General features: G+C 40.5%; 1 protein-coding gene across 14 annotated transcripts in view; it reads left to right on the forward strand.

The window, feature by feature from the left end:
* The window catches only part of Lrrc7 (leucine rich repeat containing 7), a 426547-nt gene that overhangs the window by 341772 nt on the left and 62263 nt on the right, over positions 1–22512 (forward strand). For 6 of the 14 annotated variants that reach the window (XM_075980994.1, XM_075980999.1, XM_075980989.1 and 3 more), the window contains 6 exons: positions 1890–2014; positions 3937–4185; positions 8973–9173; positions 16342–16453; positions 16656–16836; positions 18353–20033. In XM_075980994.1, coding sequence (XP_075837109.1) covers positions 1890–2014; positions 3937–4185; positions 8973–9173; positions 16342–16453; positions 16656–16836; positions 18353–20033 — 2549 coding nt within the window. The remainder of the gene's footprint in view (positions 1–1889; positions 2015–3936; positions 4186–8972; positions 9174–16341; positions 16454–16655; positions 16837–18352; positions 20034–22512) is intronic. The other 8 variants (XM_075980998.1, XM_075980991.1, XM_075981002.1 and 5 more) reach the window with 3 other exon arrangements.

Raw genomic sequence — 22512 nt, forward strand, 5'->3', positions numbered from 1 at the left:
ACACACATACACACGCAAGGAAAAGTATAGCTCATGTGAGAATAATGTAAACACTCTTGAGTTAACGTCTTCTTTAAGGGTTAGACTGCAGGAAATGGGACCTGGTCACCAAATGTGGTACCCAGCGACTGGCAGCAAAAAGAAGGAGTTCGGAGCTAAAGAAGGACTGGCTGGAGAGGATCTTCTCTTGTGCTCGTATATTACAGAGCATATTTTAAAGATCAGGACAACAACCTTGGACCCCTACATGCGAATTAGTCATAGGACTTGACTTACAATAATGACATTTTTTCCATTACATTATTTTGTCTTTATGTTGAGATTCCCTATGCAATGTCAACAGTTATGATCAAAAAACACTTCGTAAAAACCTAAGCCTGTTACAATAAGCCTTCTGGCCCAGGATCACTATTATACAAAGCTTTAAAAAGCATTGCTTTTTCCTGTTTGAAACAGGGCTGTCTGGCTTATGTTCTGTGGAGCCATGCAGAATAATGGGGGTTCTATGACAATGAACCCACTTTAATGCAGCCACAGATAAACCCATTCTGTCTGAGAACTATTTGCTGGTATGTTCTCATTTTCAGGAGAATGATGATAAACAGCTTTAGTCTTTGACTTCCAGATGTAAATGAATCACTGTAGGAGATGTAAAGATACTTTTATTAAAAGTTTTGACTTGCAGAAATAGAAAAGGGGAAGGTTGTTTGGAAAAGTAATTTTCACATCTGAATAAATTGATCTTTTGATTTTATAAGAGAAATGCACCACAGTTTTGTATCATAAAGAACCAAATAAGGACTGTTCTATTAGCCTGAATTTATTTTCTCTTCTTCATGACATCCCTGGGTTTCAAAATAATGTAAAGAAAAGATAAAGAATAACCCAGATCCACAAGGCATCCTTGGGATCTAGTGTGTCACCTAAACCCCTGGTCAGTTCCCAGGTATGAGGTCAGAAGTCAGGTGACCTAAGATGCAAAAGCGTTTGCCTTTGCTGTCTTGAATTTTCTGTTTGTTTTTCTATTGAGGACATAAAATTTGGTGTAATTACTGAAAAATAATTCTTAAGCTTCAACCCAGCCAGTCAACTTTTGTCTGTGGAAAAAGAAAATAATAAATGAATTTTAAGAATCCTGTAAGATAGAGAAATATGCAACAAAGCAAAATTCTTTGGAAAAGGAGTTAGCCTCAGCTGAGCACCTGTTATTGGGCTTTCACGCAATTTTCCCTATTGTGTTACAAAGCAGGTGCCATTAGACAACATTTTAATGTAAATTAGAGATTTTATAAATCATCTTCCCTGCTTATTTGAGGCACATTTAAGGGACTTGAAAACACGGCATTAAAACTGAATTCTCCGTGTATTCGCTACCTTAAAAATGAGGTTACTCTATTCACATGCACACAAAGAACCAACAAGAATGTCAGATTATTGGGTACTTGTTGTGTAGTATCTTGCTTTGTTTCAATGTGACACGGGCTCCGTAGTCACCCACACATGGAGTAGGACCTGAGACCTGAGAGACCTGGGGCAGAACCTGAAGACTGGCAGCTTCTTCAGGATTAGAGAGATTGAAATGCTTCATCCAGTCTCCAGGCTGCTACTGTTGGCCCAAGGGAACCCATTCCTATGCTAGGAAATTTCCCAACCCTCATGACTAACAGTAAATACAGACGACATAAGACACACGGAGAAGAATGTTCTGCTTTCCTGTCCTTCCTGCTCTCTCCTTCCTCTTCCTCAGTATCTCTTCCCGACCCTTTTAAATGTATTTATTGTATTCATTGGTGGTGCTTGCTGTCTCTTTTTGCATACTATATTAAACTTTATTAAATGCATTGTGTATCTAAAGGAAAAGAAAAGCATTAATACTTTGGACTCCATAGATTTCCAGTCAGACAGCGACAGCTTCAACCCCACCCTGTGGGAGGAGCAGAGACAACAGCGCATGACTGTTGCCTTTGAATTTGAGGATAAGAAAGAAGATGACGAAAGTGCTGGGAAAGTTAAGGTGAACTTTTGGCCTTTGTTTCTCTTGTTGTTCTGTCGGTCCGCTGTTACTATTCAGACAGAGAAGGGATCCACTAAGTGACCTCTCCGGAAGGTCACAGTCATTTTCTAGTCTCGTGAAGATACCCCTATCTAGAGGGCAAGTGTTTGGGCAGCATTGGTGTGATTCAGATTGAGACGAATGTCCCAGTTCCGACTGAGCAAGTCTGATTTGTACACACACTCCCCGATATAACAACTTGCGAGAGATTCAAGCTGAAAGTGAGGGAAACTCTAGGTGATGAACCTCGCCTAAATCTTCTTTCGTCTGTAACTCTGCAATGATCATTTTGGTCACCGGGCCAGGCCCCGTGCAGACAATACCAGCCAAAATACGTGGAAATTTGTGGAAGACACGCTGATTGGCGGGTTACAGTGGCACTGCGTCCCTTAAGTCTTCTACATGGTTGGGGTATTTAAAAAGAACTTCTGTTTCTCTAAGTTTGGGTGTTAAAAAAAAGGTGAATCACAGGTGAAGATGTTTAGGCAAAACAACTTCTTTATTTTAACTGCATTTTTAAGAAATCTTTTGTTGTGACTAATCTGAGTGAAGAAACAAGGTTACACATTTAAACATATATTTTCCATTATTTAAATTCTCAAATATTAGAATTAGCTGAGATTTCATTAACACTTAATGTTATATCATGATGGCACCTTGAATCTCTCGTCGATTTTTATATTATTTGTGTAATTTTTAAAAAACATCATGAATACTAACAGCTTTCACTTGTAGTGACTAATGACCTAAGTAACTATATATGCACTTTATTAATAAATCAAGATTGTGAGGTGTTCCCTGTCCCCACCTTGCCCCGTTTTCTAAATGTTACTTCTTAAACCATTATTCATGATGACTGTGTCATTACTGAAAACTCAAAATGGAGTCATAAATCCAAAATGACATACTTTCTTTTAAAACTTTTGGTTGAAGAAACATTTATGGATGATTGACTATTGCTATCTTATGACCAAAGAGACATGTTTTAAAACTTGTGAATTTTCAGAAAATAATTTTGCTAAATTTGATACAAACCTTTAAAACAATTCAGTTCCCCTCTTCGGGGATTTTGTGTTAAATCAAGATCCAATGGGTGATGCATTCTATCTTGGACTCTTGATTCATTTTTATATTTCATTGAATTGTCAAAATAACTACATGTTTCCTCTTAAAAATATATAGTCAAGGATCAAAAGAAAATACATTTAATATGCTCTCTAGACATGTTTATAAAATCATGAAATATAGAAATGGAAACAATAATTTAATAACCCTGTTTGTGTGCTCTGTGGTTAGTATGTCTATGCTCATAATGGGTTCCATATGCTTTAGCGTGGTTTGATTTTTCTCTGCATTTTTTACATTCACTTTATTTGCATTTTGGTAAAACAATATGTTTTCCAAAATCTCCAACTACTTGACTAATTTGGCTGTTTCCGATGCTATTGGCTATCAGACAAATTAGAGGTGAAACACCCCGTAAGTACATCATCGTGGGAGATGATGAATGGAACACCCTGGGGTCTTACTAGTTCACCCTCTTCTGGTTCATTACATGTACATTAAAGTTAGCACCATTTTAATTTTAATTGACCTGAAATTTAAAAGAGAACCACAGGCCTATGCCATCAGCTTTCAATGGGAAAAGCATACGAAGTTTTGCTTGGAGTGTGGACAGTGAGTGTGGATGCTGAGCTGTGTGAAGACGTTGCCACCCGTGGCTTCGTGTTATGCTGTTTGATTACATGGAGTTAAACTTCATTGTTTTAAATGCATTGTCCAGAATGAAAGAAAAAGCTATCCAAGGGTAGAAAATGATCAAGCAAACATGTTGCTGCAGCGCTCCTGTTTCTCTCAGAAAATGGAGATTCCTTCTCCCACAGGCTCTCTCCTGCCAAGCCCCCTGGGACAGGGGCCAGCGTGGGATTACTCTCCAACCTGCCAGGCTGTCTGGCGATTGCTGCACACCATGGGCCAGGTGTGATCAGCAGATCCAAGATATGCCCGTCCCCCAGAGTGACCCCCAGCTGGCATGGGGTTGTATAAGTGGCCTCCAGCAGGAGAGGAGCATGTGTGCTCCCTTGCCAGTGGCTGCACAGTCCACCACTCTTCCCTCTCTAAGTGGCAGACAGGTAGGCCTAGGTGTCTGGGGTAGGAGAAGCCCAGTAGAGGCTCCCTTGGAACAGTGCTTTATGGGGTATGTGCTGCATGACTAGGGGTGAGAACTGTTGTTCGCACAGCAGCCTTCTGACTGCCGGTGTCTCAATCAATTTATCTCTATTGACACTGGCAAAGGGTGGGGAGCCTGAGCCAGAGGGCGGGGACTTCAATTTAAGGTGCCTTTTCATGGGGTAGCTGGCATGGCTTTGAAGTTGGGGCTTTGCTTTTGTTTACTATTCTTTGGCTCTTTAATTTAACGTGTGGGGATACGGACAGTTGTGCAGAACGCTGACCAGGCTTTGGAAGTGATTGGAATTGCCCTGTGAACAAGCACGCTTCTCAGGGTCAGCTCGGGGGAAACTGGATAAAACCTGACTTGAAAACACAGAAGTTGAAATTGAGATTTGCTGGGAGTGGGCTCTGAGCAAACAGAGACTTCTGTTCAAAAGCAGCAATGTCCCTTAATCTGAAGATTCAAATTTTATGAATTCCTGTAAGAGAAGTGGGGTTCGGGAGTCACAACAGAGAGGGATTCCTTTTCTCAGGGCTGGGTGTCTAAGAGGAGAAATGATAGGAGGAAAGCTACATAGGAACACTGTATTTTTATAAACGTTGCCACCCACATGTAATGGACTAGATTCTCATTCTATGTCTTATATTCTTTCCACAATATAAGACAAGCTGAGAATGCACCTTCCTGACTAAAACTGCCCTGTTTCCTTTTATGTAAAATGTACCCACTAATTTCTAGAATAATTTGATATCTAATTATCACTGGAAAACTCTATTGTTTCTCTTACTGGAATTTACAATCAAATTCAAATTTAATGGCTATGTAAAGTATATTATATTATGCGTCTATAATATAATATATGAGAAACAGTTCTGTCTGAATCCAAGACACCATTTCTGAATGCCAACACTATTACAAGTAATTCTTTCTTTACTGTACTTTTGGGGTCTCCAATGCGTTGAAGCTGCTATTTGCATTTATTGTACTTCATTTAGATATTAAAAGTCTTGTGAAGCATTTTATCTCACAGAATTAATATATATATATATATATTAGTAAAAATCTTGCATTCTAATACAATGTGTGACATGAGCAAATACTTTATAGTGAGTGACAAATTTAACACCATTATCACAATGAATTCTGTAGATTTTCCCACCTCTGTATGTCAGAAATTCACTTACGTTTTATATCATAATAGTATGGGGAATGTTTCTATCCCAGGTGTTTACAAATAAAGAAACTGCTTTTAAATATGAATGCTCCTGAACCAGTAAAATAACTCTTTATGGCCATGCTGGCCCACTTCTGAAATACTGAAGGCAGGAACTAAGAAGGAAGGGTATCAATATGTCTATGTAGAGCTTAAAATAGAATTGGGCTATAAAACACAGTTTTACTTTGAAAGAGGTTACAAATTAGAATTACTTAGCTTTATTTCTTAAATTGAAATTATCTTATTGTTTAACAACAAAATTCACATTTTACTTGCAAAGTACCTTTTCCACAAGGTTACACAAGTCCATGTCATAGTACACCAGAGAATACCTCTTAACTAAACCACAGCAGTGTGATGTAAACCTTAGAATCCAGAAGACTTAAGTTTTAACATGACTGCAGAAAAAAATTAACCAGTCCCACACTGACACACCCTCCATAAAATCACAACTGCTTTCTAAAAGTTAAACATACAGGGGGCTGGAGAGATGGCTCAGTGGTTAAGAGCATTGCCTGCTCTTCCAAAGGTCCTGAGTTCAATTCCCAGCAACTACATGGTGGCTCACAACCATCTGTAAAGAGGTCTGGCGCCCTCTTCTGGCCTTCAGGCATATACACAGACAGAATATTGTATACATAATAAATAAATAAATAAATGTTTTTTTAAAAAAGTTAAACATACAATTCCAAATTTATAGCATTCTGCAGTATGTAGTATTTCTCATTCTATATACATGTTTATTTGTATTAAAATGTATAGGAATAGTTATAAATATTATCACATATTATATGGTTAATCAATAATAAATTAATTATGCTGTAAAGCATTCAGTGTCATGCCTGGAACATGGAAAGGGCTGAGTAAGGGCTGCTCTAATCAACCTGAAAGAAAGACTCAGCATTGAGTTAGACATGTCAGGCAGAGTCTACATTACCAAAGGGACTCAGAGCTTTTAAATAAACAAGTCAACTCTGACATGAAAAACAAGGTCAAGCGGGGTGTTGTGGCATTCACCTTAATCCCAATAATAAAGAGGCTGAGGCAGGAGGATTGAAAGCATGAGACCAACCTGAGTTACAAACTGAGATCTCTGCATCGACAATACATTTTCAAGGTACTTCACATTTGTGCCACCTTAGTTCTGAATAAACTCAAGTACATGAGAGAGGCACTGGATTTCCATTGTTCATAACCAGAAGCAACAGACTAGGGGCCAGTGTCTCCTCAGAGGTAGACCCACAGCTTGAATTGATACTTCATGAACCCAAGCCCAGAGTTCTGTGAGAAGAGTAGTAAATGGGGGCAAAGTGGTTATTTTCTGGATGGAACAAATTCAAGTTTAGTGATTCCTAAAGATTCCCAAATTTGGCAAAGAGCCATCCTAAGGGGGAAAAAATATAAAATGGTCCATATAAATAAATAATTAAACAGCAACCATCCATTGCCTTGAATGTAACAGTCAGATGGATAGTTGAAGCTTTGTGACGCATGTGTTTCACATTTAAATACTTCCACAACATTAGAATAACCAAACTAAGGAAACTACCACATCAAGTTGCTTTTAGTGACCAACTGTGCACGCTTATCCACACCACGTCTGTGTAGTGGCCGTAAACCATGTGGCGTGAAGAAGCATAGAACTTAGGGAAGAACAGGGCAGATATCTCCTACCTCAGATCAGGAGAGCATGTCACTGCTGAGGACATTTGAGCTGCAAAGAACTTCTATTTAGCGCCTTACTTTAGACTCCTTTTTAAACAATCTACCACTAGCTATTAAAAGAAAAACAATGCTTTTAATTGGCCAGATGGGCAGTCCACCCTACAATTCACAATTTATAAATGTAGATTCATAGGGGTTTTTTTTTAACTTTTATCCCCTTGATATTAAATACCTTTAAACAAGTTCAACACTGTAGCTTAAAAGTAAATATAATAAATATAATTCGGAACTAATGTTTCTAATGTGGACTTAAAGTGCAAATCCCTGCGTATGTACATCCCAGTGTACCCTGGCTAGAAGACGTTGTTGTTCAGTGTTTACTGAAGAATACACTATAATTCAACTTCCTGGAACATATTAGTATTAAACCATAAAATCTCACTTTTTCCCATGAAACCCAATTTTACCTTGAGTTCTTACAGCATTGACCTTTATTTATTTGGTCTATTCTCATTTATTTGAGAACATTAAAAAAAATAGATTACAGTTACCCGAGTTAAACAAAAGATGATGTTTCTCTGCATTCCAAATATGTACTGAAAAATAATTGTATGCTTTTAATGTCAAAAAAATTTTTTAAATACATTGTAGCATCCAATTCTGTTATCTTGTTAGGGTAATAAGCCACAGTGAATCCTAAGAGTAACAACATTGGTGAATTTGCTAAATGAGCAGATTAGCAAAAGTGTTTGAGTCCTTCATACTCTCCAGCCTCTCCTACATGCCATGGACCAGATGGGGAGTCCCTGCCTCCGCCTGGCTGCCTTCCTCCGTTCCCACCCCTTCCTCCCTCATTCTCTTCCACCTTCTCTGCTCCCACCCTCCACCCTCACACACCTGCGGTCCACAAGACATACCACAACCACTCAAGCCATTCCATGTTAAAAAGTTGATTCTACTCAGATTCAAAATGACACATTTATTGGTACAAGTCAAACTGGGCACACCTATCTCTTTTGGTGAGTTCATTCAGTCAACATGAATGACTACGTATTGAATCTCTTTTAAATATGTAATAATTAATACTCTCATGGTAGAATATTCTACATATAAGAAATCAGTATTAAGAAGAGTCCTTCAGTGTGTTCTTGAAAGTTAAGATTAACACCTGCAAATGAATGAAAAAATATCTGGATAACAGCATCCAAAACATGTATATTTGCCTAAACATATTTTTAAGAAGTGATTTTTTTTATCTTTATATAATCTGTTACTCAAGAAGCATATGACCTATTAGTGTAAAACACAAGTGTGAAAGCCACCACAGAGAATTTTTCTGAAGTCTTAAAAAGTATAAGCTACCCTCCCTTTTGACAGTGCGTGCTAGCTATAAACCTGGGCTAACACCTGTTTGGCTTTTTTATTGCTTCACTCTGCTTGTAAATCTTGTGAGGTCTCCTCCCTCCCAATACCTGCACTGAACTCCAAAGGCATTCTCATTATGGAAATTATTAAATTTCAAAATTATTAAATACCAAAGATAGTAAACTTCTAAGATGTAATGTAACTGGTAATATGTTGTTCCATTTTTATGACATTAGCAGTCACTTAAGAGTCTTATCTACTGCTATTTCACTCATCAAAAGATACAGTATATTCTAAAGAAATCATTGATGATGTCTGAGGGTGTGAAGGAGTCGGGAACAGGAGTCAAGCCCCACCCCTCACATCAAGGGCAGTTCCCTGGGCAGCCCAACACTCACTGTACTGCATTTGTTTTTGATGAAGCTTGTACCATGGAGTAGCTTGGTGAACATGCTTTCTGAAGTCGTTTTTATGTTCGATTTCTTTTTATAAACTTCTAGGTTGAAATAAACCTAAAACGCTATCCAACTCCTTACCCAGAGGATTTAAAGAATATGGTAAAATCTGTTCAAAATCTGGTGGGTAAGCCAAGCCACGGAGTGCGAGTTGAGAACTCAAATCCAACAGCTAACACGGAGCAAACTGTGAAAGAAAAGTTTGAGCACAAGTGGCCGGTGGCCCCAAAGGAGATTACAGTGGAGGTATTTGGAGGTTATTGGTAATTGCCAGTGTGGTTTGACTCTTAGGCTTCTGGGTGATAATGTTTCTTCTAACTGAGTTGATCGCTTCAGTAAGCGAATTACACATTATTTCCTCAAATAAAAATGACTCTTTTTTGAGATATGAGGGTTACGTCTAGTAAATCAAGAATGAGTACCACCATCATGGCCAAAATGATTACTATGTCATTAATACATGCAGTGGCTCATCTGCTGCCTCAGCTAGCCAGGATGTTATATCCATGAAAATGGTAGCCATCCCAAATCTTATCTGATCGTCTGCTGGGGAAACTAATGGGACATTTTCACAGTAAAAGTCCTACTAAGTTTACCATGATTTTGGGGTTTTTTAGTTTGTTTGTTTTTTTGGTTTTTTTTTTTTTTTTTTTTTTTTTGGTTTTTCAAGACAGGGTTTCTCTGTGAAACAGTCCTGGCTGTTCTGGAACTCTCTGTTGTTTTTTTTTTTTAATATTTTCGTGTCTGAGTTTCAGCCAAAAAAATGTTTTTTAATTAAAGAAAATAAAACTCAGGCTTGTGAGATCCAACCATGAGAAGTTTGTTCTCTACGCTTGAGAATAAACTACAAACTCTGCCTTATTGATGTGTATGGTCTGAAAAGAACTCAACTACATTCCGCCACCTCGACTATCTCATCAATCCCTCAACTAATTAGCTGCATCTTTTACTCCACTAGAAACACAGCAGAGTGAGCATGTCTGGTCCACATTCTCTAAAATCTAGACTGACAAAACTCTTTTACAAATCTGCACTCCAAATAATCTTCTTGTGGCGTTTGAACACCAACTGTATAAGTAGCACTGTGCTAAACACTGTGAGAGGGATAAAATGGTGAAAACGTGGACCAGGCTCCCAGGTGATTCAGAGCTAAACTGGAGAAACAGGTGAAGTGATCACATGATCTCTTGTCCTGTATTGAGGCTGAAGCATACATTAAAGATGGTGTGATTGGGCTGGAGAGATGGCTCAGCCGTTAAAGGCTAGGCTCACAACCAAAAATAAAGATGGCGTGATTCCCTTAAAACAGGAAGCAGTGGAGCACATTAGCAACAGAAAGAAGACCTTGAGCATAAAGCAACCATAGACACTTGGGAGGCAGAAACAGGAAGATGGTTGGGAGTTGAAGGCCAGCCTAGGACACAAAGTGAGACTCTATTGTAAAACCAAAACAAAGCAAAAACAGTTGTAGATTGCAGACCCCCTGAAAGAGAAGTACACTTTCATACCTAAGGGAGTAACACCTGGAGTGTTGGAGGGTACGCCAGCGCACCTGAAAAAGTAAATCTCAGCTTAGTTTTCTTTTCTTTGCCTTCTAAGTGTCTCTATGTTCCCTTTTCCTTGTGATACCACATTCCCATCTAAGATACTAGAACAATACAAACAGGAAAGGGAGAAATATTTAGCAATTGCACACACACACACTTTTTATTTAAACTTCACGGAATCACATATTAATATCCTTTGTTACATTGTGGTTATGAAAACCTAAAAGTGAGTAAATTCACTACAAATGTAAGAAAATTCTATAATTGCTTAATTTGGGAATTTGAGATGTAAAAAGGGAGAAAAATATCTGTGATTACAAATTTAATAATAACTCCATGGTAGATAAAATGAAGCTAAAGTCTCCCGAAAAATGTCTCCATATAAAGAACACACCAAAAATAATATATCCAAAATTAAATTTTGCATTTCTTTCCCAAACTTGTTTCCACTTCTGCCCTAACCTTAATCAGATTTCACGACATTGACTACCAGCTCTTTGAGGCTGGAAATTGGAGCAATAATTTCTTCTTTCTCTTCACTCCTTATCCCTTCCAAATAGTTTCCCCAACCTGAACGTTTTCACCTGTGTTTCCAGTAACTCTGTCAGCATTGCTACAAAGCCATTGTCTCCTTGCTTTACATTGTTCCCAGCCTCCTTGTTGCCTTGGCAACACTTTTCCTAAAAAGAGTGCAAATCGAATCATTCCCTTGGTAATAGCTTCTTAGTGCTGGGAGAAAGGCCTGAGGTCCTTCATTAGTGAGACAGGCCACAATGGAAGCTGACTTCCAACTTGGTGTTCACCGTGAACCTCCACATCCCTTTCTTAGGCTTCTTCATCCGCTGGCGTGATCTCTGTGAAAAGAAATTCCACAGGAGATTTCAATATTTTCTTTGAAATCGAGACTCTGCATCTTACTTTTAGCCTACTGTAGGCAATCATCGTCCTCTTGAAGAGAGTTGAATGAAGGGCATTTTATTCAGTGTTTGTGGACAACCAAGTATCCTACTAATTACGAAAACTTAGCATTTATTTTATATTTTGCATCCATATATAGTTTTTCATTTTTGTCTTTCAATGCAGGTTTCAATATTTTGAGATTAGCCCAAACTGGCCACAAACTCAGGACCTTGCTGCCTCTACCTCCTGAGGACTGAGATTGCAAACTTATACTACCATGTCTGGTTGTATGCATAGACCGTGCAGTAGAAAATTGCACGCTTCATGACAGAATCAGCCAGGTAATAAAGCACCTTAACCAAGGAAAAGTAATGAAGAATTGAGGTAAGCAAGACCGAAGAAAGTACAGGAAAAATGCAGTACACAGTACCTAATATGATGGTGCACTTGGAAAGTAAAGGCAGGAGGGTTAGGGGTCCAAGATCATCCTTGGCTACTCAGTAAGTTCAAGGCTAGCCTATGAGATACTATCTCAAAACGGCAAAACAAAACATGGTAACTGATTTTCATAAACAGCAAAGTGAGTGAGAAAGGAAAGCTGGCCCCCACCTGACCTTTTAGAGCCTTCACATGGGCTAAAGAACAGAACCAGAGAGCCATAAGAACCAAGAGAGCCGATGACAGGAAGGCTCCTCCTTCTTTCTTTCCTTCCTTCCTCCCTTTCTTCCTTCCCTCCCTCCCTCATTCCTTCCTTTCTTTTCCCTTCTTAATGCCCTGTGAAATTCATTTGCTCACACCCCCCCCAGCTCTTTACCTGACTAGCACACCCTCACCCTTCCAATCTCAAAGGGTCACCCTGACCAGTCTAACCTTCTGGTTTTTCCTACTGTGTCACTGTTTACTTGCATGAAATGTAATGAGAACATTTATGATGATTTTATATATTACCTTCAGACAGTTTTAGAGGATAAGGGCCATTTCTACCTTGTCTAGTATGTACAAATGATAATTCAATTTGGGATTTTTCAACTCTGCACTGCTGTCAAAGCTTTCAACCCTTAGCAAAAACCATACTCTGGTTTTGAATTGTGACCTTTTACTGGCCTAACAATACACTCAGATACTCAGCAAAAAATAGCATGCCCTTCAGCAGGTGCAGAATCCCAAATACATACCACATCTACTGCAGAGTATTGGGCTGCTGGGCTGTAAAACTCAGAGTGTTTGGAATATCAAAAACATTTTTACTTAATGATATTTTCAACTTATGCTGTGTTTATGATGTAACTACATCATAAGCTGGGAGGAGCTATATTCCCAGAGTCCACCACAGAGAAGACACATAAATAGTTAAATCTAATGTTATAGTCTGTCCCTCTATCCAATTAGAAGTTCGTGGGTGTCCAGGAGAATTTCTGAGATTTGTTGAATTGATTTATCTTTGTTGGCTGCCTTGTCTAGTCAGTCTTCACCTGTGCATTGAGGAAATTCCTAGCATATTTATACCCTCTGTATCTCAACAATTTTTGTTATAATGTCCCTAGACTGAAATAATTCTTAACATTCAATATCCCCACAGAAGTAGTAGAAGTAGATATATTAGTAAATATATTTATCCTCCTTTGAGGTCATTGGGAAAAATAAAATGCATAGACTGGAAAAGAAAATATTTTATCTTATTTTTAAATAATCAAACCCAGGATATCATCAGACACTGACAACTTTTTCTCAAAACTGGAAGTCACAGCAAACACGACAGCTCTCAGATGCCATACACTAGCATTCAAGTTTTACTCTTTGGTTATAGCAATTACCAAAATCCAGCTTCATGAGAAATGACACCAAGAATGTGCAACCACATGTTGAAACCGTGTGCAACAGTGACCCAGCAGTTCACAGCTGTCTGGTTGATCTCAAGCACTGCCTTCCTGAAACACTCTCTACAACACATCATACCCCTGTGAATTAGCATGACCTCTGAGGATGCCTCAGAACTTAGTCTGGGAACCATGGAGGGGGTGGGGTTGGTCTAGGAGGCAAGAACTGTTCTCTTAGACCTTCCTTGTTGCTGACCTAAGCAAGGGAGCTGTTCCAGGCCACAAACTTTGCCTCTAAAAATCTAAGTGCTAAGAGACTCTATGGAGATGGGCTAGGGTAACAACAGGTAACACTAGGCCTAGCACTTGGTACAGGAAAAGCCAAGAGTAAATGATAATTTCAGACCCCTCCTCAAGAGAATAAAGCACCAATTCCTCCCTCATTCTCTTCAGTGTTCTGTGTATTTCTAACTGGACGCCTGTTCACTGTGTCTGCTACAGTCGAAATGATACAAATCCTTCTCATCGTGAGGAGACAGCCTGTTTTCCCTCTATAAAGAAGTCATACCTTCTGCCAAATAATGGAAAACAGTCAGCTATCCCTGAAATTCTCCTTTGCCTCCCTTTTTAACTCTCCTCCTAGACTCTCAAAGGCTTGAAAATGAGCTTTTATTCTTCTTGACTTTTACCTTAGGATTGTCTTTCTCCATGTTATGAAGAGCCAAGATTTTGTTTAAATCAAGGAAAGATAATAGGATTTTAAAAAAAAACAAAGGACATTTTATCCACCAACAACAACTCTACTTCTGTCTCATCAGCAGGAGACACATTTAGATGAATTTCTGGTGAACCACTTACCAAAACTGATTGCTTGCTAACAGCTTCCTCTGTTTACCGCCATGAAAGTAGGCTCAAGGACTTTTCTTTCCTCGATTTCTGAGCAAAGTCAGAGACTTATACCTTAGCTGGATCATGAAGAGCCCTGGTCACAGTTTTGAAAAGCTGATACACATAAGCAAGATATCCTAAGTACTGGATGTGTAGAACATGAGGTAAAAGAAGTAATATTAATATTCTGGGCAGACCCAGCTGCCTGATTTGGTTCTTGTGTCTCCTTTTATTTTTTTTTATTTTGCTATTCCTTAAAAAATAATTCTACGTGTACTAAGTATTATTTAAAATTTCTCCTTTCTCACTTGTTTCAAACAAGGAGGTTACCTTTATGTTCATATGCTGGGCATAAATCAGCACTAATTCTTTTACCAACCACCTTCATTTGACAGATATGTCAGACACAGGTCTGGGAATTACTTCCCCTTGCCCTGATTAGTAAGTGTTGAGGCAGAAACAGGATGGAGAGATAGCATCATGTGACTGACAAGTTGGCATCTCTTGTTCTTTCTCCAGCTTGCATCTTCTTATAAATATATGCATTTATTCTTTATTATGCCACTTCAAAATTTTACTGAACATTTCTTGTGCTGAACTTTAAAATTCCAAATGCAGATTTCTTTCTTCACACCCAGGCACTTCATCACCTCTTTGTCTTTGGGATCCCTCTTCAAACCGGATCCTTCATTTCAGGTCCCTGATACTCTCACTGGGAGCCTCACACTGGAGGAAGGACTAGCTCAGTGGGAACTCGAGAGAACCATACTCCAATGCTGGGTCTTTATTAAGTGATTTTGTGAGCCCCAGGTCAGTGAAAGTGTTTAACTCAATGGTCATTCAGTCTTCATCAACTGAAACAAAAAGTAATCGAGAAGCAAATAGTCTCATACACCCCAAAATAAGTTCAAAAGATAAAATTTCAGTCAAGTATTAAAGAAACTAATGCTTCTCTGCAATACCAAAATCCTTGAGTCTGTCTCTTTAAGTGTTTCTGTCTGTTCATTTCTCCAACCAAACACTAGACAAGTTTTCCAAATTCCTGATATTTTTCCAAGTATAACCTTCTCTGATTCAACAACACATTTCTACTTGTGTTAGTCTACTTGTGTTAGCTACAACTTAACAAGATACTAACAAACAAACAAAAGCCCCTGAATGTTCTTCTTTGAATTCAAATTATCATAAACAGGTTAAAAACACAGCTGTTATGTATAGAAAATGGGGACTTAGGTCTTGCTCTTCTTAATATTCTCCTGATATCTGCTTAGTTGGGAATTATCTGAATTCTGGAAATTAACATTCGTGGAATTTTTACACTGGTAAGATGGCTCAGTGGTTGAAAACTCTGGTTGCTTCTGCAGAGGACCCAGGTTCATTTCCTAACACACACATAATGTTAACTCCAGCTCTAGAAAATCTAATGCTCTCTTCTGGTACCCACCGGTACTGCACGCAAGTCATGCATTTCCATGCATGCAGGCAACACACTAACACATAAAATTAAACAATTCTAAGAGAGAGGGGGGAAATAAATTTTAAAACTTGTAGGACTTTTGTATTTTTTATTCTTCATGGAGTTGTATTCTTATACCGCTGCTGATAATTCACTCAGCATTTGACATACGGTAGAATAAGAAGGTTGGAATGGGCAGGAGAACAGTAACAACCTCAGGAAGGAAGCACAGCAGACCCCCAGTGGCTGAAAACACAGCCACCTGGGATGCAGTAAGGACTGGAGAGCAGGGGTGGGATGCAGGATTCCTGGGCCACCAGCTAGATAATATGTGTAGGGGTGGGACCAAAATCCCACTGGCTTGCAATGGCCTTCGCACTTGGAACTCTCAAGAGTTTGGCCTCTAGAATACCTATCCAAGCGTATCTGACTGTGAGCCACACTGCCTGTGGAGGGTGTAGGATAATTCAGTGTTGTGCTGAAGTGAGCACTGTTTCATCTCAATTAAATTGGGAATTCCCAGAAGACCATGTTGTGTCTTTCTGGGGGAACCTCCACAGTTCTTTGCACAGTGCCAGGCATACAAATTGCATCCAAAAATACATTCAATGAATAAATGAGTTCACATAAATTAGAAAAATAATTAGCGCTCAACTAGAGATGTGCAGGGTTCCTTTCACAATGCCCTATGGTGAATCAAACTCGAGGGCTGCATCTTTGAGTCTGAGCCAAATAAGATATTGCCATCTTGGTTAACCGTTCTTTAAATGTTTACTTTCCTTGTCCTGTATTATTATATCTCTCAGGATTCTTTTGTTCATCCAGCTAATGAAATGAGGATTGGGGAACTTCACCCTTCATTAGCTGAGACCCCTCTGTACCCACCCAAACTTGTTCTGCTAGGGAAGGACAAAAAAGGTAACATCGTGAAGCCGATGTGGAACTGTGACCGATGCATGTGCATGATCAATCACCACTTATACATTATGACATGCCGTAGTCTATAAGTACCCGCAGATGTGTGCTTCTGACATTAATCCATGTGGAATCTGCTTTTCATGCTTCTTTTGTATCCATCCGTGTTCGTAGCGTTGTAATATGTTTCCCCTTTGAATTTCAGAATCAACTGATGAGTCTGAAGTTGACAAAACTCACTGTCTGAATAACAGTGTCTCCTCAGGCACCTACTCAGACTACTCGCCCTCCCAGGCTTCCTCGGGGTCCTCAAACACCCGCGTGAAAGTGGGGTCCTTGCAGACAACCGCTAAAGATGCCGTCCATAACTCTTTGTGGGGTAACAGGTGTGTTGAGAATTCCCCCTTCTATGTTCCCAAATGCTCATTTTCATCAACTTTGACAAAGTGGAATCTGCTTAATGTTGGAATTGTGTTTGGCACGTGAGTGGCACAGAAGACAAAAGATGCAGGTAAGCATGTGGGCTCACCTGGGATTTTGAAGGGCATCAAAGCCACCCTCCAGGGCCTGCCATCCATGCAGGCCCAACTCAGAGGGGATTATGGGAGTGATAGTAGGAACCAAAAGCTTGAAAGTGAAATTTTTGAGGCAATCTCAAGTTTATAAAACACGTGGGCATGTCACATCCAAAATGGTATAAAAAAGGCTGGGTGGAAGTAGATCAGTGGTGGAGCTAAGTGCTCGAGGCCCTGGATTTGATCCCCACTAACACAAAAAGCAAAATTGGTGTGATAGATTGAAATGTCTGTACTGGAGAGACAGCTCAGAAATTAAGAACACTGGCTACCTTGCCAGAAGACCTGGGTTCGATGCCCAGCTCCCATTAACATGATGGCTCACAACTATCTGTAACTCCAGTTTAGGAGATCTGATGTCTTCTTTTGGCTTCTGTAGGTACCAGACACTCACATGGTACACAAACATATGTGCAAGCAAAACACATTATATATATATACATACATATATATATATGCATGTTTTACACATAAAATAAAAATAGAACTCCAAAGAAAGCAAGGGAGAGTAAGAGAAGGTGAGAAAGGGTCAGAGAAGGCCAGAGAGAATGAGAAAGAGTCAGGGAGGGTTAGAGAACATCAGAGAGGATCAGAGAGAGCCAGGAAGAGCCAGAGAGGCTCAGAGAGGGTCACAGAGGATCAGAGAGAGCCAGGGAGGGTCAGAGAGGGTTAGAGAAAGTCAGAGAGATCCAGAGAGAATCCAAAAGGGCCAGAGAGGGTCAGAGAGGATCAGAGAGGGTCACAGAAGGTCAGAGAGAGCCAAAGATATCTAGAGAGGGTCAGAGAGAATGCCAGAGAGAGTCAGAAAGAGACAAGGAAAGCTGGGGATGTCCAGAGCGCCATCCATTCATTCAGTAGGCAGCAGCATGTCTGCCGTGTCTGAGGTCCCTTCCACCTCCTCTTTGGGATGTGTTAAGTTCTCTCAACTGGAAACTTGGAAGTGCTCTGAGTCAGAATCCCAGGGATGAGTAGAGGAATTCCTTTTGCCAGCCCATCTTCAGGACCATGACTGAAAGTGCACTTACTTCATTCATTCACCCGTTTAGTCAATAAGTATCCTGGTCTCTCTCCATGCTTGCATTCTATGGAAGGACCTAAGGTGGTAAACAATTAATACGTTAGGCAGTCAGTTCCCTAGTGTGCTAGAAAGCCATGGTTACTCAGAAGACGTGAAAGTCAGAGCAAGTTAAAGTGGGTTTTTGGAATAGTGCTTTACCTATAAACCAGGTGGGAATAAATGAGCTACACAAAGGCTGGTGGCATTCTTCCTCCAGGAAAGGTCACCTCTTCCTCTCGGTCATTTTTCTCCTTCTGTTTGTGTTCACAGGATTGCACCACCTTTCCCACAGCCTCTAGATGCAAAGCCATTACTCAGCCAACGGGAGGCTGTTCCTCCAGGGAATCTCCCCCAGCGTCCTGACCGGCTGCCAATGAGTGATGCCTTCCCTGACAACTGGACCGATGGCTCCCATTACGACAACACAGGTTTTGTCTCAGAGGAAGCTGCCGCCGAGAACGCCAACAATAACCCTCTCTTAAGCGCCAAGGCTAGAAGCATGCCTGCTCACGGGCGCAGGCCTTTAATCAGGCAGGAAAGGATTGTCGGCGTTCCCCTGGAACTGGAACAGTCCATACACCGACACACGCCAGAAACAGAAGTGCCTCCTTCCAACCCCTGGCAGAACTGGACCAGAACTCCTAGTCCATTTGAAGACAGGACTGCTTTTCCTTCCAAATTAGAAACAACCCCTACTACCAGCCCCTTACCTGAAAGAAAAGATCACATGAAGGAGCCTACAGAGACACCAAGTCCCTTTTCTCCAGGAGTGCCATGGGAGTACCATGACCCCACACCCAACAGGAGTCTCGGTAATGTCTTTTCTCAAATCCACTGCCGCCCAGATTCATCGAAAGGTGTTATTGCAATGAGCAAAAGCACGGAGAGGCTCTCCCCACTCATGAAAGATATAAAGTCCAACAAATTCAAAAAGTCTCAGAGTATTGATGAGATTGACATTGGAACCTACAAGGTTTATAACATTCCGCTAGAAAACTATGCCTCTGGGAGTGATCACTTAGGAAGCCATGAGCGGCCAGACAAGTTGTTGGGACTGGAGCACGGCATGTCCAGTATGTCCAGGAGCCAGTCGGTACCCATGCTGGACGACGAGATGCTCATGTATGGAAGTAGTAAAGGGCCACCCCAACAAAAAGCATCTATGACAAAGAAGGTCTATCAGTTTGACCAAAGCTTTAATCCGCAAGGAGCGGTGGAAGTAAAAGCAGAGAAGAGGATCCCGCCCCCTTTCGCACACAATTCTGAGTATGTGCAGCAGCCCAGCAAAAACATCGCCAAGGATCTGGTCAGCCCCAGAGCCTATAGAGGGTACCCACCCATGGAACAGATGTTCTCCTTTTCCCAGCCGTCTGTGAATGAGGATGCCATAGTGAATGCTCAGTTTGCCAGCCAGGGGCCCAGGGCAGGCTTCCTAAGGAGGGCTGACTCCCTGGCCAGCTCCACTGAAATGGCCATGTTCAGAAGAGTCAGCGAGCCCCATGAGCTGCCCCCTGGTGACAGGTATGGCCGAGCAGCCTATAGAGGAGGGCTGGAAGGCCAGAGCAGTGTTTCAATGACTGATCCCCAATTCCTCAAGAGGAATGGCAGGTACGAAGATGAACACCCTTCGTATCAAGAAGTAAAAGCGCAGGCGGGAAGTTTCCCTGCTAAAAACCTTACCCAGAGGAGGCCGCTGTCCGCCAGGAGCTACAGCACAGAGAGTTACGGAGCCTCCCAAACCAGGCCAGTTTCAGCTAGGCCTACCATGGCAGCCCTCCTGGAAAAAATACCATCTGACTATAACCTGGGTAACTATGGTGACAAGCCGTCAGATAACAGTGATATAAAGACAAGGCCCACCCCTGTGAAGGGAGAGGAGAGCTGTGGCAAAATGCCGGCAGACTGGAGACAGCAGCTGCTTAGACATATAGAAGCTAGAAGGTTAGACAGGGTATGTCTGGCCTTTCTCTGTAAGAATTCCCTTCTGCCTTGGGTTTTCCTTTCCTGGAGTCTCTAAGCACATGTGGTGGTACATGAGTTACAGGAGTGATTCTCCCAGGATTTTATTTATATTAAGCGGGGGAAATGGATTGCAATAGTTTATTGTAGGTATTGCTTAATGCTCATATTCTGAGAAGTCATAACCAGCAGGTGAATTACCTATCAAAGCTAGCCTAAATATGGTAAGGAAGAATTTGACTCGATTATCTGGGATGGTGCTCCAGTGTCTTTCTAGCCATGAAAGCAAGGCCGCCTCTCCCAGGACACAAAACTGTTCCCTGGTGACCTAAAGAGTGTTATTTTTATTGAGTCTATAAAAAGTGAGTATTTCACCCTTTCCACATGGGCTCACTTATATTAAACTCGGGCTTAATTTGTTTATAAAATTTGTGCACAGCTAAGGAACAACTGAAGTTATTACCTCTAATGAGCAATAATCTTCCCAGCAAGGAACAGAAAAATAAAATAAGCAGAGATTAAATGCCCTCCTACACACTACTTTAATTGATTAAAAAAATCTTGACATTTAGAATATTGGCTTTTATGTAGAAAGAAATTCTACAATTCAAGTCAAGCTATAAACAGCAAATGCAGATGGTGTCTCAAGGAAGACTACAAATGTAACAAATTAGTGTGTACAATGTAGCAAAACAAGGAAATAAATCCCAAATTAATCCTGAATCAGTTAAAAATTGAGTCATAATACTGTGTGGAGTTAGCAACCATTGGAGAGTTAAAATCAAAAAAAAAAAAAAAACCAGTTCAAAGCATAGAATCAGTTCCCGTTGTCTGTTTGAATCTTTCTAAGAGAAACCAAATATTTCATTTTCTAGAGCCTTTGCCCAGAGGCATCATCATTTGTTGGACCCTGTGGCTTTAGTTAAAAAGACTGTGTGTGCCCCAGACTTACCTCAGAATTAAAGATTGCCTCGCAAACATGGGGCCTTTCCCTCTCGTGTCTTCAAGTTAGGTGTTCTGAGTGAGATTATGCTGTCAGGATGTTTTGTTCGATGAGTTCAGTGTTATTTGGGACTCTGCTGTTATAAAAGCAAGGTCACTATATTATGTATTTCTTCAACATTAAATTTGAGTGTTCAGGTTTATTCTTTTAAAAATAACAATTTGTAGGTTGTATCTACGTGACAAGGAAACAGTTTTCCTAGGGAGAGAATGAATTAACAAATGTGGCTGTGGGCGTTAATTTCTCAGCATGAAAATTGTCTCTGTCTTGCAAATCAGAATGTTTCAAATTGGTGCAACCCATCCCACTGAAGGAAACTTTATCAAAGTTTCATGGCTGGCATCAGCAGGAGACACCTGATCAAGGGGCACGTGCCTCACCTTGAGTTATATCCTATATGTAGACAGGTAGCTTTGAAGGGTGAAAATACTTAAGGTTAAATAATACAAAACAGTTGGGAACTCTCATTGCATGCTGACAACAACCGTGTCTAACAAGGCAATGTGAACTAGCTAAGGAAGGTTCCAAACAGGTGTAGGGAATGTATTGCAATGATAGTGATTCGAGACGGAATGATGGATAGAAACAAAGCATGGAACAGAAAGACAAGGTGGAGATGTGCTCCACCGGCTTTGAACAAGACAAGAAGTAGGTGACTCCAATAGCCACAGAGCGTACAGGATAGGGGAAGGGTTCGGATGAATAAGTCTGAAGGCCCTGCCTAACCCAGATGGCTAAGGTGAATTTAACTGTATTTTTTAATTGTTGTGATGACACTTCCCTTTTCCACTGAGCTCTGTTCGTTTGTAATTCCCCGGTTCTAACATTAACTTTTCGGAGCATTTTTAATGCATATTGAATAGTTTCTCAGTTGAGTTACTTTAGACTACTGCCCCAAGCCACGGTTTCCTAGGAGCTTTCTTCTAGTTTACTCCAAGTGATGTTTTCTTCCCCACTTAGCTGAGTTTCTCAGCGATCACTCAAGATGCATGTCCTGTGAAATCTTCCAGCCATCCTCCCAGATGAATTCATGCTTCCAGACCACATATTACAATGTCAGATAGCTTTGACAGAGCTGTTCTATTAACACTCTGCCCATCATCAGATGGCACCAGAGATTGGGGTGCTTTCCTCCAAAATTCAGTTAAGCTGTTCAACTCTGAGCAAACAGTGTTACCAGCAGCTACAAGATATTTGCGATTTCACATAAAAGTCAAGTACCTACAGTTCTGTTCACGTTATAGGTTTAACAGTCCAATGTGGAGCTGGCAAATGATCTCAGTGCTGGCCTTGTAGAGACAGCTCCAAGTACTACACTAGAAAAACAGATATGTTTTCTCCCTTATTTTAATCACAAATGTTACTATGATAGGGCCCCACTGTGCCCAAGAATTTAAAACACGAGCCCACGTGTCTGAGATGACTGATCCTCTATGGGGTATCAAGGAATTACCTCTGAACCAGAAGG

This window comes from Microtus pennsylvanicus, chromosome 7 (genome assembly GCF_037038515.1).
Source record: "Microtus pennsylvanicus isolate mMicPen1 chromosome 7, mMicPen1.hap1, whole genome shotgun sequence".
Classification (NCBI taxonomy): Eukaryota; Metazoa; Chordata; class Mammalia; order Rodentia; family Cricetidae; genus Microtus; species Microtus pennsylvanicus.